The sequence below is a fragment of the Miniopterus natalensis genome, chromosome X (genome assembly GCF_054644295.1).
Source record: "Miniopterus natalensis isolate mMinNat1 chromosome X, mMinNat1.hap1, whole genome shotgun sequence".
Classification (NCBI taxonomy): domain Eukaryota; kingdom Metazoa; phylum Chordata; class Mammalia; order Chiroptera; family Miniopteridae; genus Miniopterus; species Miniopterus natalensis.
Genome location: NC_142103.1, coordinates 65004398 through 65018302, shown reverse-complemented (window position 1 = coordinate 65018302; position 13905 = coordinate 65004398). Strand labels below are relative to the sequence as shown.

Sequence of the window (13905 nt, the reverse complement as noted above, 5' to 3'; positions counted from 1 at the left end):
TCTCCTTGCCCCCCAGTGAAGTTAACTTAGTGGCCTTCCATTCTGTTTCCTCCTCTATGAAATGAGGGGCTGAGACACCAAATGACAAGTCTCTACGCTGTGATGTGAAAAGATCCCAGCTTGCCTACATAAACTTCTCACCCCACTCCCCTCCCTGCAACATCTTTCCGACGTTCTGGGCATCAGTAGCCTCTGAAAAAGCCAAAGGAAGGCACTGGCTGGCTTCATTGACCTGGATTTGCAGGTACTGAATGATCCCTTGAAAAATGAAAACGGAGGCACTTTTCTCCTGGCTGTTTATTACAGAAGGAAGAAAAAAAATGTTCTGGTTTGAAAGAGATGCCAGATTTAAAACGAAGAGATGAAATACGAGGTGGCAATTAAAATGTGATTACATAGAGTCTGAACATTGAGAAAAGTTTACAGGACAGAGGATGTGGGTTTTCTGTAACAGACACTGAAATATACATGGTGATAACTGCAGATTGAAACCATCAAAGACAAACCAAAAATCAAGGATTAATGTTTATAGACTGCCCCCCACCACAAAGCCTTACATCAAAACAAGTACTGAAAGGCTTTAAACCAGGAACATCTCACCTTCACCCTGCAAGGGTGCCTCTGTAGAGGTGCAAAGCTGAGGTTCTCTTGTCTGAATGATAGAGAGGCACTCTAGATCCTCAAGGTTGACAGCTCAGAGAGTGTTCAACTCATATTCTCTCTTCACCTTTCTCAAATCTATAGAACCCTCTCAGCCTCCTAGCAAATTTCCTCTGTGGAGCACTTACAATAAAAGCAGCTTCTGCTGTAATGTGCTTATCAGGAAAGAGCTAACAGAGACTGACAGGTTTGCAAAAGGGATCAAGAATTACACCAAGTGATCAAATTTTCAGTGAAAATGGCAATAAATGGCCAAGTGGTTTTCTAGTTTTCTATGTGGCATTTGTCAGCTTGTACAACACCTCTTGGTCACATCCACATATCCTATTGCATCAGAACCATAAGCGACTCAGACATCTGGCTTATTTGATATCACTGTAGTGAACAACACAGCATGCATGTATAATAAACACAAACAATACAAAATCAACACAACTGTACTGAAACGAAAGTTGTCACTTTATTTACAAAGTCACAGAAGGAAGTATAAATACTTCTGTCATTAATGTTTAGGAAAACCATTTACAAAATTTTCAAATATATACAGGTATTTTGAAAAATCACCAGCCTTCCATTTTGTTGCAGGTAGAGAGAGGGATGGGCATGGACTGATGCCACTCAGATTGTAACAAGGAAACACTTGTGTGGCTGTCTGGGGCAGGTTGTGAATTTGCTATGGATTCACACCACTCCCTAAAGTGATATCAATGTTGGGGATGCTATCCTGGCTATTCTGGGTGACTTGGCCAGCAGTCTGGGCTGTGACATTTTGAGCAGCAGCATGCTGCTCTTCCAGAATGTCATCGATCAGCCTCAGGTTACACACCCAGTCTTCATCTGGGCTCATGCTGGAGCCTTTCAAGAGAGTTTCAATGAAATCTACCTCACTGCAGTCAGGTGGTGAAATCAGATCATTTAGTGGGGGCTGGGGCTGGGGCAAAAAGTCATAGGGTGGCAGCTCAGTAGGGGGATCCATTCTGTTGAATGGACCTGGGGACTGGCTAGCAGTGATGGCAAAGGTGGCAGCGGCAGCGGCAGCAGCAGCAGCCACATAGCTTGGCGGTGGCTCGATGCCCTGTATGGGACTCATGGGGCCAAAGCTGGCTATGCCCTGCTGGAGGGACTTGGAGGAATTCAGCACAGGCACAGGACCCAGCACTGGGCTCTGTCTGAGGCCAAAGCTGGGGTTGGTCAAGGCAGCATTCACCTTCTGGCCAGGCCTGTCTCCTTGGGTCCCCTGATTGGGAGGCATGACTGCCTGCTGTGATGGACAGGATGGGGTTACCAGGGAGACTCTCACAGGTGCCTTTGTGAACATAGAGTTGCTATTAAATTGCTGCTGGATGCTATTACCTATTTGGCTCCGAGGTGGTGCCCTTGAGACTGCTGGGGTTGTAGTTGCTGATGCCACCCATGTGGCATTGTTGAACATGGTGGACATTCTTGGCACACAAGGCTGTCTGAGCTGGTGGGGACTCAAGGGTTGGCTTCCCAGAGGTCTGGGACAGAACCCTGGCAGTAGCACTCGTGAGGGGGAGGCCTTGGGCATCTCTGTATGTTGGCAGATTGAACCAAGGCTGCCTAGGGGGTTCTGGCCTGAGCGTGAGGGTATGGGAAGTAGGGAGCCGGAGTTGAAAATTCCTTGCTTTTTGCCTGGGGTCGGTGAGATCATGCCCTCATGGGAGAAGATCATGCCCTCATGGCTTTGGTGATGGCTGGGTGAGATCATTCCTGGACTCAGATTGTTCTGAAGGAGCTCAGATCTGGGTAGCATTATGTGCTGGCTGGAAGGGGGGCTTTCCTTGGTCTGGCTAGACTTGGAGGTGACTTGTTCTTGGATGGCTACAGGAAGAGAGAAGGCAGGGTCAATTCCAAAGGCATCCTTAATTTTGGTTGCAGTTGCTGATGGGGAGTGCCAGCTTAGCACCAATTTCTCCCCTTCTACCCTTGGCTCCTACTGAGCATCCCCTGTTCCCCAACTCTTCTCCCCGTTGTTCTTCTACCCTCAGCCCGGACTTCAGTCCTTCTAGGGAGCCCTCTTAGACTCCTGGGTTTGTGCTCACACACCCCTACCCCCCCATCAAGTACAGATAATGTTGGACGAAAAATGTCAGCTTATCTGTCTGTTTTTTCAAGTAGATTGTATGCTCCATAAGGCCAGGGACTCAGTCTGCTTTTATACTCAGTCCTCTGTATGCAGGCCTGGCATTGCTGATCCCTTGACAGATGGAATGGCCTTCCTGGAACTTGTCTTCCTTGTCTCTACAGCTGAAGTGTGCCTGACCTGGGTAGGTGGGATATTCAGCTGGTGTTAGGCTCAAAGGAACAAGGGTTTTTGCACAAGAATGGAGGAGCAATAGCATGATGATGGCATTGGCTAAAATAAAGATGCTGGCCACCTGTTGGAGGGCAAGCAGCCTTTGCTGAGCTCCAGGTGAGAGCACCCTTGGTCTTGCATAATGCCACTACTGGCTAGTAAGGATTGCTTACCGCATGTCTCCCCAACTAGTCTGGAAGCCCCAAGAAGTAGGAACCATTACCTGTTTTATTTTTTCAAACAGCTGTATCCCCGACTGATAAGTTGATCACATTCATAGATGTCATGGTAAGGCAGGGACCTCTGCTATCTGTGGAGGCTCTGGGAGCCCCCCACCACAGACTCTTTGAGACACAGCTTCAACCCCCTTTCCATTGCCTACACCTGAGAGATGGTCCAGGATCCCGTTAGAATAGAAGGTCATTGAGGTGGGGGAAAGAAGGGCAGGATCAGAATCCTGGGGTTGTGACAGCCCTCAATTGATTCTGATAAAACCCTAGGGGGTGTGCCCTTCTCCCATTGAGAATAACTGCTTTATGGTGCCTGATTTAATCAAACTCTTGAATTAAATATTGATATCAGTCATTAAGATCTGACCTTCAATTGGTATCCTACTTAAGTTTCCAGTGTGAGAGGCCCAACCAAGGTGCTGCTTTCAGAAACACCCACAGTAACTCCTTACTCTGGGGTGAATTCGCACCCCACCCTCACATACCACACCCCCATAGCTTGTCCCTTTGGGAAGATTGATCTTAACTGCTTACCTTGAAATTGATTCATCTGTTGAGTGATATACGCACTCTGCTGTTCAGGGGTCATTGCCATAAGACCTGATCTCTGTTTCTCTTGCTAAACAGAAGATGAAAATGAAGTGTTAGAATATGGCTACCAAGAAATATTTGCCTTGGGATCACTGTGTGGGGACTCAAGACTTGGCTTTGGTGTAGCAGAAAGCATGAGTAAACATGCCAACACACACTTGCATGCATGCCCCACCCTCCCAAGCAAAACTCCACAGGTATACATAAAAGTAGGATTCTGCAACCTGGATTAAAAAACCAACTGTGACAGTATAGGATGGGGCTGGAGATACAGAGCTTAATAGCAAGAGCACATTGAAAAAGATTTAGGCATTCTGGATATCCTGTTCAGGATGGGTCAGCAGTGAGATATGGTCACCAAAAGAGCAAATGTAACATTAGGTCACATTAATAGAAGCAGAGTATGTAGGAGGGAGGTGACAGTCCTACACTACTCTGTCTTGGCCAGACCATGTCTATAGTGCTGACAAAAGTCTGGGCATGCCAGTATGAGAGAGACCCAGGCAAACTGGCTGCATTCAGAGGACTCTAAGTGATTGGGGTAGGGCTTGGATTCCAAACCACACAGACAAGAAATGGCTGTGCAAACCAGGGATTTTGGGGCTATGTGGTAGTGAGTACCCAGCTTCTGCTGGGCTGTTATGAGGAAAGGGCCAAGGATTGTTCTGGGTGGTCCTGGCATGAACAACAGGATGATCATATGGTCAGATGGATGCACTGTCAAACACCCAGAATATTGGCTGCAGCATGGACAATTGGGGTGAGCTTCCTGTCTCCATTTCCAAGCTGAGTGGACAAGAGGAGTCAAGCTTCAGGGCTGCAGTCCCAGCACAGAGTGTGGGAGAAACTCAAGGAGACAGTTCCTAGAGAACCAGATGAGGGCACGTGGAAGGCATGACTTGTCCCTTGCACAGAGACTCTCAGCAATTCGGTGCCAGGTTGTGACTGGGATCCAGTTCTGACTCCCAGTCCAGTGTTTATCCACTGCCATCCCTTCCCCCTTCTCAAGAAGCCTGCTCACAAGTGTGCTGACAACCAAGGCAGCTCCATCAGGGAGCACACCCCTCTGAATCCACTTTCTGAGCTCCATCCCCCTAGATGCCAGAAGACTTGACCCTACCACATGGGATGGCCTGCTTTTCTGCACTTAGAGGGCTGATGTTGGGGCATGGGATGGGGGCAGGAAGAAGGTTGGCACTTGAGACAGTGCCCGGCTCCCAGGCCTGGAGGCAGTTCCTGACTTCAGTTCCTGCCAAGGAGAGAGGACGAACACATGGCACTGGGCAGACTACACTAGAAGCTATTTCACCATCTTGGCCTTAGTCTACCTTCTGTTCAAGCTCTTGCCCCCCTCCCTGAGGCTGTTGGGATGTGGGCAGTGGAGGTTCTGTTTCTCAGCCAGCCCATGGAGCTGCCCTCTTCTTGCTAAAGCATGGAGAGGACAGTCATGCTTTTATGCATGCTCACTGTACTGAGCACTTTGCATCCATTACTTTACCTTATGTTGCAACAACCCTTTAAAGTAGGCATGCTATTATCCCAGTGATACTGATTTGGACACTGAGGAGTACAGGGGCCATATGACCTCCCAAGGCCACGCCATCAGGAAGGGGGTGGGAGCATTAGGATCTGTCTGAGATGCGGCTCAGGATAAGCAGGCATTTCTATGGCAGCCCTTTCACTTGTGCTCTTCCCTTCTACCCTTACACCAGCCTTAGGAGATAAAGGCAGAAGATCTATGGACCCAGCTTACTCACATGATATCTTAGGCTCAGACAGAAAGGTTACATGACCTGCCCAATGCAACATGGCTAGGAAGTGCTATGCCTCTTAACTGCAGACACAGTGCCTCTGCCTGTCCAGCCTGCTGCTTCTGGGAACTGGCTCCTGTGGCTGGCTAAGTCTACACTGACCCCAACTCTTTCTCCATTGGCTCCTCCGTTAGTTTCATCAAATAACACAGTTGTATGGGGGTGGGGGCTGGAGCTGGGGGCTGGTGGAAGCTACAGAGTGTAACCAAAGAAAAAGCAGGGGAAGGACAGAAGAGCCTCAAAGGAAAGAGGCAGAGAGGAAAGACACCTCAAAGGCATGGGAAACCAAAGTCAGAGGGCAGAGGAACTGGGTAGTGTCTGACAGATAAAAGAGTGCTTCTCAAATAGTTCAGGGTTACAGGGGGAAGATGAGTGTTGGCTAGTATTCATCTAAGGAAGCACAAAGCCCACAGCATCCAGAGTTGAAGGGGAAACCTTGGCTAGTGGCATGGTTAGATATACACCCAAGTCCAAAGCACACACTTGACATCCAGCCTGTGGGCCACGCCCTCTAGGGTACTACAGCACTGCTGTCAAGCGGGGTCTCTTAATACCTCTGGGGTCATCCAGGGCACTCCCAGCCCTGTGTTCTGGGCCTGTTGTCCCTGGTCCAGCAGCCAGGGCATTCTCTCCAAGCCTCCCTAAGAGACTGCTTCATTTGTTTTGCAGATGGAGGCCTCCATACTTTGTTCTGAATCAATGTGCTTCAAAGATAAGCCCCAAGAAAACAGTTGTTGCTTTTTGACACTGACAATTAGAATCTTTGGAAAATGGAGAAAACAGGAAATGACAACTGTTTTTGGTGCCTAGGAGGAAGGGGTGGCTGAAAATTACTGCTTAGGACACTTATGGAGGATGTCCTAGGCAACCTGTGGATTTTCATAAGCATGCTTATTGGAGGAGGTCATCAAATCACTCATTTTTCAAAGGCTGTAATTGTCATGGTACTGGGTCCTATTGTGCTGACAGGGCAGCACATTGACAGGGCAGTGTTGGTGGGTCCTTTTCAAGCCTACACGTGCTTCCCCCATGCTAGTCACATGGGTGAGCTTGGGTTGGTGCCAGCAGGAAGTCTCCCAGAGAACTAGGGCCAGGGATCTTCTGTCATAGCTCCTCCCAGTCCTGCTGGGCCAAGAGACCACATTTCAGCCAGAATGGCAACCTGGGAAATCATAGAGTTGTTTTTCTGGAAGCTTCTTTCTGATGCTCAGGAAGCTGCAAAACCATGGTCCATATGTGGGGGCTTTGGCAGGGCTAGTGCTTCATCTGTGTGCTAGTCAAGAGAGATTTCAAAAGGCTGGCCCAAACCTCACTGCTATCCCCTGGCACAGTTGAGTCCAACACAGCCCCAGTCCTCCCCCTGCCCCCGCCAGCTGCAGACCAGGACAGGTGCTCTGTCAGCTTTGCTTTTCAGTCATCACAGGTGAATGGTTCCTGAAAGTCCCATGGAATCACCATGGATGCTTCTCACCACTGCAGGGGATGTTCTCAAGACTGATTCAACCAATTAATCAAGCAAAGAGGGATGGGGGATGGGATGGGGCAGCTGATCAGCAGGACTCACACACAGATGCCCACAAAAGATTTCTGGATTTCAGCAGGCTTTAGACTGAAGTTACTGGCCTGGTGATCCCCAGGAGAAGAGCATTATGACTGGGAAGTGGATTACAATGGAATAGCTTCTGGGGGACGCCAAGGAATGGATTCAAAGCCTTATTATGTACAGCACATTGATTCAGGGAAGGAGGGAAAGAGAGAGGGAGAAGGGAAGGAAAAAAGAGGGGAGGGGGAAGAAGAGAGGGAGGGGAAAGGGAGAAAAATGAGAGGGAAAGGGGAAAAACAAGAGGACAGGATGGGGAGAGAGGGAGAGAATAAGGAGAAGTAGAAGGAGGAGGAGGAAGAGTAAGAGGGAGTGGAGGAGGGGGGGAAAGGAGGAAGAGAAGGAGAGATTTTTTTCTACCACTAGGAAACTCCAGTCTCCTTTCCCAGGAAATACAGCCCATGAGTGCTCCCACACTGAGCTACCCTACCCTACAGCAGAAAGCACTTAGCTATGTATTAGAGGTTCAAAGGTTAATGAGCTCTGGTGTCTGGGTTTGTTTGTTTATTATTCCACTAGGAAAACACCGTTTGTAGTTTTGAAAATCAGATTTGGAGACATCTCACCCACTCTTCTGACTTTCCTTTAAAATGACAAGAAGACAGTATTCTGCATGGAGATTATGAAATCAAGACCTGATTTCTGGGGGCTCCTACACCCATATGGATGGGGACACCTCAGACTTGCCATGGCCCATGGATGAAGGCAATGTAGACACTTCCATCAGAAGCCCTGTTTGAGGGGTGTGGATGCTTTTAAACGAAGATTATCCTCAGGTGTTCTGCAGAAACTACAGAGGCTTTCTATAGTGAATGACAGGTAAGGTTCATTTCCTAGTCCCTCCTGTCTCTTAGAGTCTGTGACTTGGTTTCTCCAGAATGCTTTCAGAGGAGGCCACACCATCAGGAGTGATAGGTGTGCCACCAGGCCACTTCTCCCTGTGAACCTGAGGCCAAGATTTTGGATGAGGGGAGTCTGCCGAACACCTGCCCTTTTGTATTGCCTTGATCAATGACTTTCCCTGCCCAAATGCAGCCTGCAAGGTGTGGGCCTCATTGACTCTGGTCCCCCAGAATGAACCTGCCCAAATATGGAATAGGAAGAGAGGGATTCCTTGGCAGCCTACCATGTTCGTCAGTCAGCTGACAAACATTTCTTGTGGGTTTACTTTGGGCCAGGCTCTTTTCCAGGCATGGAGACAGCACTGTGCTTCTCTACTTTTATGGAGTTTACAGTGGAGGGGAGATTGACAAGACACATGTAAGTCAACCAAAGGTCATTTCAGATGGCTATACATCTTCTAAAGAAAATACGATGTGTGAAGGGATCAGGAGTGGACTGGAGTGTGGGGAGGACACCAGAAACCTCAGGTCAGGGCTTGGGTCCCTGAAGGTAAATCAGAACTTGCCACAAGGTTCTCTAAGCTAGGCAAAACTGAGGTCAGTACTAGCTTGCTGGTGTCTTTCTTTGCCCCTCTGGGCTCCTTGTACAAGAGCCAGGGACCTTTCCCATGGTGACCTTGGGGTTTGAACCAGTCTGAAGCTGTCAATGGGGCCTTCATGAAAGCAATGGCATCAAAAGCAAATGGCAGAGAGCTGTAGGTCAGCTGTTTTATTCTTTATTTTCTCTCTTTCTACTTGAACTCCAACAGCGTGAACTCTATTTTGACTCCTCTCTGGTCTCCTCGGTGATTTCAGGACTGCCTGGTCCCAGAAGGGCTTGGTCTAAATGCTGGGAATATCCTGAGGCAGAGGAAACAAATGTCTTTGCAGCTTGCCTTTCTTTTTCCCCTGTGGTGCCTGCCTCCTCTGTCTCCCACTGAGTCTGGCCTTCCTGAATAACAGGCTGAGCTGGCAAGGTACTCTCCCTCAAAGAGCCCCTAGGTGGGTCCAACTTCCAAAGCTTCATAGGGAAGATTAGGGAGCCAAGCATCTTCCCAGTCTTTCACTGCTGGATAGAAGGCATTGGCTTGGGTAGACGTAAGTGGGGGTGAAGATAGGAATTCACGAGGCAAGCTAGCTGGGATCCTCTTGTTTTTTATTTCCAAAGACAGTGACATCCTGAGTGGACAGCGTCCCCATCTGTTTTTGCCAATTCTGTTTCCCTGGCAGCTTTGTGCTGGACAAGATTTCTCAGGTTTCAGCTAAAGAGCACTGTGACTCTGAGAGTACACAGAAAAAAGGGGAAAAAAAGAGAAAAAATCAATACTCCTTGAAAGAAAAGCACTGCTTGTTCTTTCAGGGCAGGGCAGGGCAGGCAGATAAAGAGAACAAAGCTGTACATAAGAAAGCAGAATTTCCATTAAAGGCCAGAATCTAGGAGGCCCTTTCAGCCTGATGACCATCTTCTGATCACTGTCACTTAGCAATGCTCATTTCTCCAGTCTTCTCTGCACATCCTGTGCACACTGGTATTTCATGTACCAGAACAACAACTCCATGATCCAAATGAAATACTCTGCAAAGGCCCATTCTGGCTGGTGTCCTCCATCTTGCTTTCATGGCCACTAATGTGACTCATTAGGGCAAGTCAAGCCACTCCTAGACTTTTCAGGAGGATCCTAACACATAGCATGTTGGACAGGCTTGACTTGGATTCCTTCTGCCTGCCCTTCCCAGGCTGCCAGTACTCCAGTGGGGAAATCCAACTTCTCACTTTTAGGTTGTGTGAATCTTGGGTAGTGTCAAGGAACACCTCTGGGTGCAGAGTCCACAGCAGTTTGCTGTCAGGAGAGGCAATTTCTGAACACCCACTAGGTATGGAGCAGGCAGGCACTGGGGGGATTTAAGGTGCAGAAGTGCAGCCCCTGTCCCCCTTGGGCTCACAATCCGGCTGCAGGGACAGATAGGCGGGGAAGGAAATGGGGTGCTGGAAGGTGGACAGTAGGGAGGGAGTAACTGCACCTGGGGCAATCCCCACTCATTTTCCTGGAGGTGAGGCTGAGGCACCTGGAGCACTCGGCTTGCTTGGGTGTTCTCTCTGTCAAAGACTGGCCGGGACACAGTAGAGAAAGCATTAGAAATTCCTCTTAGGTGTACAGAGCTTTATGGGCTGTCACCTCCTGTGTTCCTCCCAACAACCCTATGAAGCAGGTGGGCAGGCTGAGCAGGGAACTGTGCCCCGTTGACAGATGAGGAAAGCGAGGCTCAGGGGAAGTGACTTACCTACAGTGTCGCAGCTAGGCAGTAGTGAAGCAGGCACCTGCTTCCAGGCCTTCGGATCCCAGCCGCCCCAGGGCGCTGGCTCTGAGGTGCTGTAGGAGGAGGTGACTTGGGCCAGCTCATGAGCAAAGGAGCTGCTGGGCAGGAAGGATTCACTCCCCAGGGCCTGGCAGGATGGGGGCTGTCGCCCGAGGATGACCTGGGGGTGCCTGGCTTCCCCAAGCTTGTAGGCTTTGTCTATATGACTCTACAACAACCGATTGAACAATCCATCAGCTGCTTGGCCACAAAATAGTTGTGACTGATCTTGTCACTTCCTTGACCATTTAACTGGGTCCTTTGGGTAATACATACCAATTCGTCTGGGGCAACAAAACCAAACAACTTTGCAGTTTTAATTGTCTTGGGTCACAGACTCCTTTGAGAATCAGTTAAAAGCTATGGTCTCTCTCCACAGAAAAAGCACAGTGGTGTCTTCCTCTTCCCAACCCATTAACATTTTACATATAATTTCAGGGGTTTTCTGGACCACTTAATATCCATCCGTGAATCTCAGTTAAGAATCCTCTGCCTTGTTGGAAATGGGAGTAAAGCTAGGTCAGATAGCTGTTTCATTGGCAATGACCTTGACCAATCTCAATCCCTCTTTACCCTCTGACCCCCACAACAGAGCACACAGTTCTAAATTGGTTTGTAGGTATGTGTGTAGACATACTGAGGAATCTGCAAAACCGAATGGTGAGCGCAAAACCACACAGTCAAGTGGAAATCTCACAACAGTCCTCACTGCACTTCTCCTTGCCAGGACCCCCCTTTCCACCATGTTTTACAAGACGGGAATTTCATCAGAATTGAATGTATAACCTAATTCTTTCAACTAAAGGCAATTAAAACCCCTACACTTGGTATCCATGTGTAGAGAAAGCTTCAAGACTCAAATGAGCTACTGATGTAGCTCTGACATCCTGGGAAGCACACCGAGCGCTTGGCAACAATGGTGTCCAAAAAAGCCTGCCTTGATGAGTTCTTCTTTCTATGTGAGACAGCCTCTTCACACTCATGCTTTTAATACCCAAGCTGCAAGTGATCATCTGCATCTCCTACCAAACATCCCAGTAGAAAGGAAAATATTTATCCCCCAAATCTAAGCTAAACAGTTAGAATCAATTTGATTCACTGCAATAAACACTAAACATCTACTGTGCGCGATATCTGCAGTGGACGATAGATCATTAGATAGGCGGATGCATTATTTGATCAACAATAAAAATTGCCACTACTAAATTTACTAAGCATTTGCTATGCACCAAGCAAGAACTCAAGTGCTTTCAATATTCCAACTCATTCAATCTGTACATGAGGCAGGAACTATTGTTGTCTTTATTTTACAGATGAAGACAATGAGGCCCAGAGAGGTTAACTGAGTTGCACAAAGTCACACAGCTAGTTAGTAGTGGAGTGGGATGCAAACCAAGGTTTACCTGGTTCCCAAACCCACAAGAAGTTTGCCATGGTGTGTGTGTGTGTGTGTGTGTGTGTGTGTGTGTGTGTGTGTGTGTAGTCATTAACTTGCCATATGAAAACAAGTTTTGAGATGTAAACTGTTAAAATATGCCACTGAGAAAATTACAGTCAAGGTTTTACAAGGGGGCTACATGCAGTTTTTTGTGTTTTTTTTTTTTTAAACAACAAATTATAACTACTTAAAGATGAGTAGTTATCTAGAAAGATAATCTAATACCTGGAAAGGTTTAGAAATTATACCCTCCCCCCAAACAAAACAAAATTGAAAAGCAACAAGAAATATTCTTAGGAAGTAAACTCAATGCACTTGGGAAAGAAAACTTCTTTGCCATTTGATGGTGTACCGACTGTGGAGGACCCAGTGCTCCTCCACTTAGGGTGGGGTTCAGTACAGAGCTGAGCTCACTGGCCATCTCCAGTTTCACTGCATCAAGCTCCAATTGTCTTTGGATCAAGGTCATCTGAGACATAAGCAGAAACATTGCTTTCTACAATTAACAACTCTTTAGGTCTGCATACTTATCTCCTTGATCATCTTAAACATGATTTTATAGCCATATTGAAATTTTTACAGTTCTAAAATGCAAATATTACTAGAGTTTTGATTATTTGCCCATTCCATGAGGACACACTCTAAAAACAACGAATGTGGCTTATTTGTAAATTTTGCTCAGAAATCCCTGGTAGCTTCATGTTACCTGTAGGATATTTGTGATGGGTCAAGGAATAAGACTCCCCCATAGGCATTAACATACGTGTGCAGTGCCTCAGTAGTTCATCAGGTAGAAACAATTGCAGATAGCACATGGGAATTACCAGTGGCAAAAGATAACCCCACATTTCCATTAAGCAGCGATTGGAAGTGGGCCTGGATCCACTCATTCAGGTGGGGCAGAATGGGAGGAGGCAGTGTAAAGACCAGTCCAATCCCAGTTAAAAAAAATGAAATAAAATAGATAAGATTCAATCTTGACTCTGACTGACTAGGAGCTTTATAGCTGATGCTTGTGCATATTCTCCTTTTTATTCAATTTGGAGAAAAAAACTGCTTACCAAACAAACACCCTTTAAGTGTGAGGTCCAAGTTCCAAAGAAAAGGTTGTTAGGGACAGCTCTACTCTTATATATTTCCAAACATAAAGTACACCCATCTCTCTCCTTGAAAATCTCAAAAAAGCAAGTCCATCAGTAATTGGTGGTAGTAATTAATAGCTCTTGGATTGACTGGTTCCACTTAATTCCAAATTTCATAGAATTTAGTCCACAGGATGGGTATGTGTTTGACAGTAGTGCCCAATTTCAAAAACCTCTCACCCACTCAGTACCCTGGACCCTGGGTTTCCCATGATTACTAGAGAGCTTGCTGGACTTAAGTTGACACAAAATCCCTCCCTCTGATCTGAAAAGTCTTCCAATGGCTTGCAGCTATCTAGAAACACAAGCGCATCCTGATAAGCTCTGCCCCTTGACTTCTTGCCCTTTTGGCCACCAGGTTTCATGTTTCATAGTGTAATGTACTCTACTCTCCAGTTATGCCAATTTCCTTGGTGCTTTCCAGACAGGCTGCCACGTGTGTTCAGCCGTCTGTGCTTGTGCACCTTCATTCACCCAGCCTGGAATGCCCTTTCTCCAAGTTTCCACTCTGAGAATTTTGCATTCTTAAAGATCCAGCTCCTCCACTCTGGGAATTCTGCTCTCCTTTGATTTAGCTCCTGTGGCTGAACACCTCCAACTGACTTTTTGGCCAAATCTTAATCATCTTGAAATCTCTCTTGTGCCCAGACAGTGCTTGGCACAGGCGAGGGGCTCAGCAAATACAGGTATGGGCAAAAACAGGTTTACATTTGTGAGTACACAAAACACAGAGTTTATTCTTGTATTATTATTTATTAATTATTGTATTATTTATTTGTATTACAACTGTAAACCTACTTTTGCTTACCCCTGTACTTAGAAAATTTAATCAACTTTACTTTGTTAAGAGTTTGGCATGAAGTCCCAGGCACTTGGG

General features: G+C 47.1%; 1 protein-coding gene across 2 annotated transcripts in view; it reads right to left on the bottom strand.

The window, feature by feature from the left end:
* Positions 1 to 288: 288 nt before the first annotated feature.
* Positions 289 to 13905, bottom strand: part of MAMLD1 (mastermind like domain containing 1) — a 145978-nt gene continuing 132361 nt past the window's right edge. For both annotated transcript variants that reach the window (XM_087829276.1, XM_087829277.1), the window contains 2 exons: positions 3742 to 3826; positions 289 to 2502 (listed from right to left, as the gene is read on the bottom strand). In XM_087829276.1, the coding sequence (XP_087685402.1) occupies positions 1334 to 2502; positions 3742 to 3826 (1254 nt within the window). In that variant the 3' untranslated portion in view covers positions 289 to 1333. The remainder of the gene's footprint in view (positions 2503 to 3741; positions 3827 to 13905) is intronic.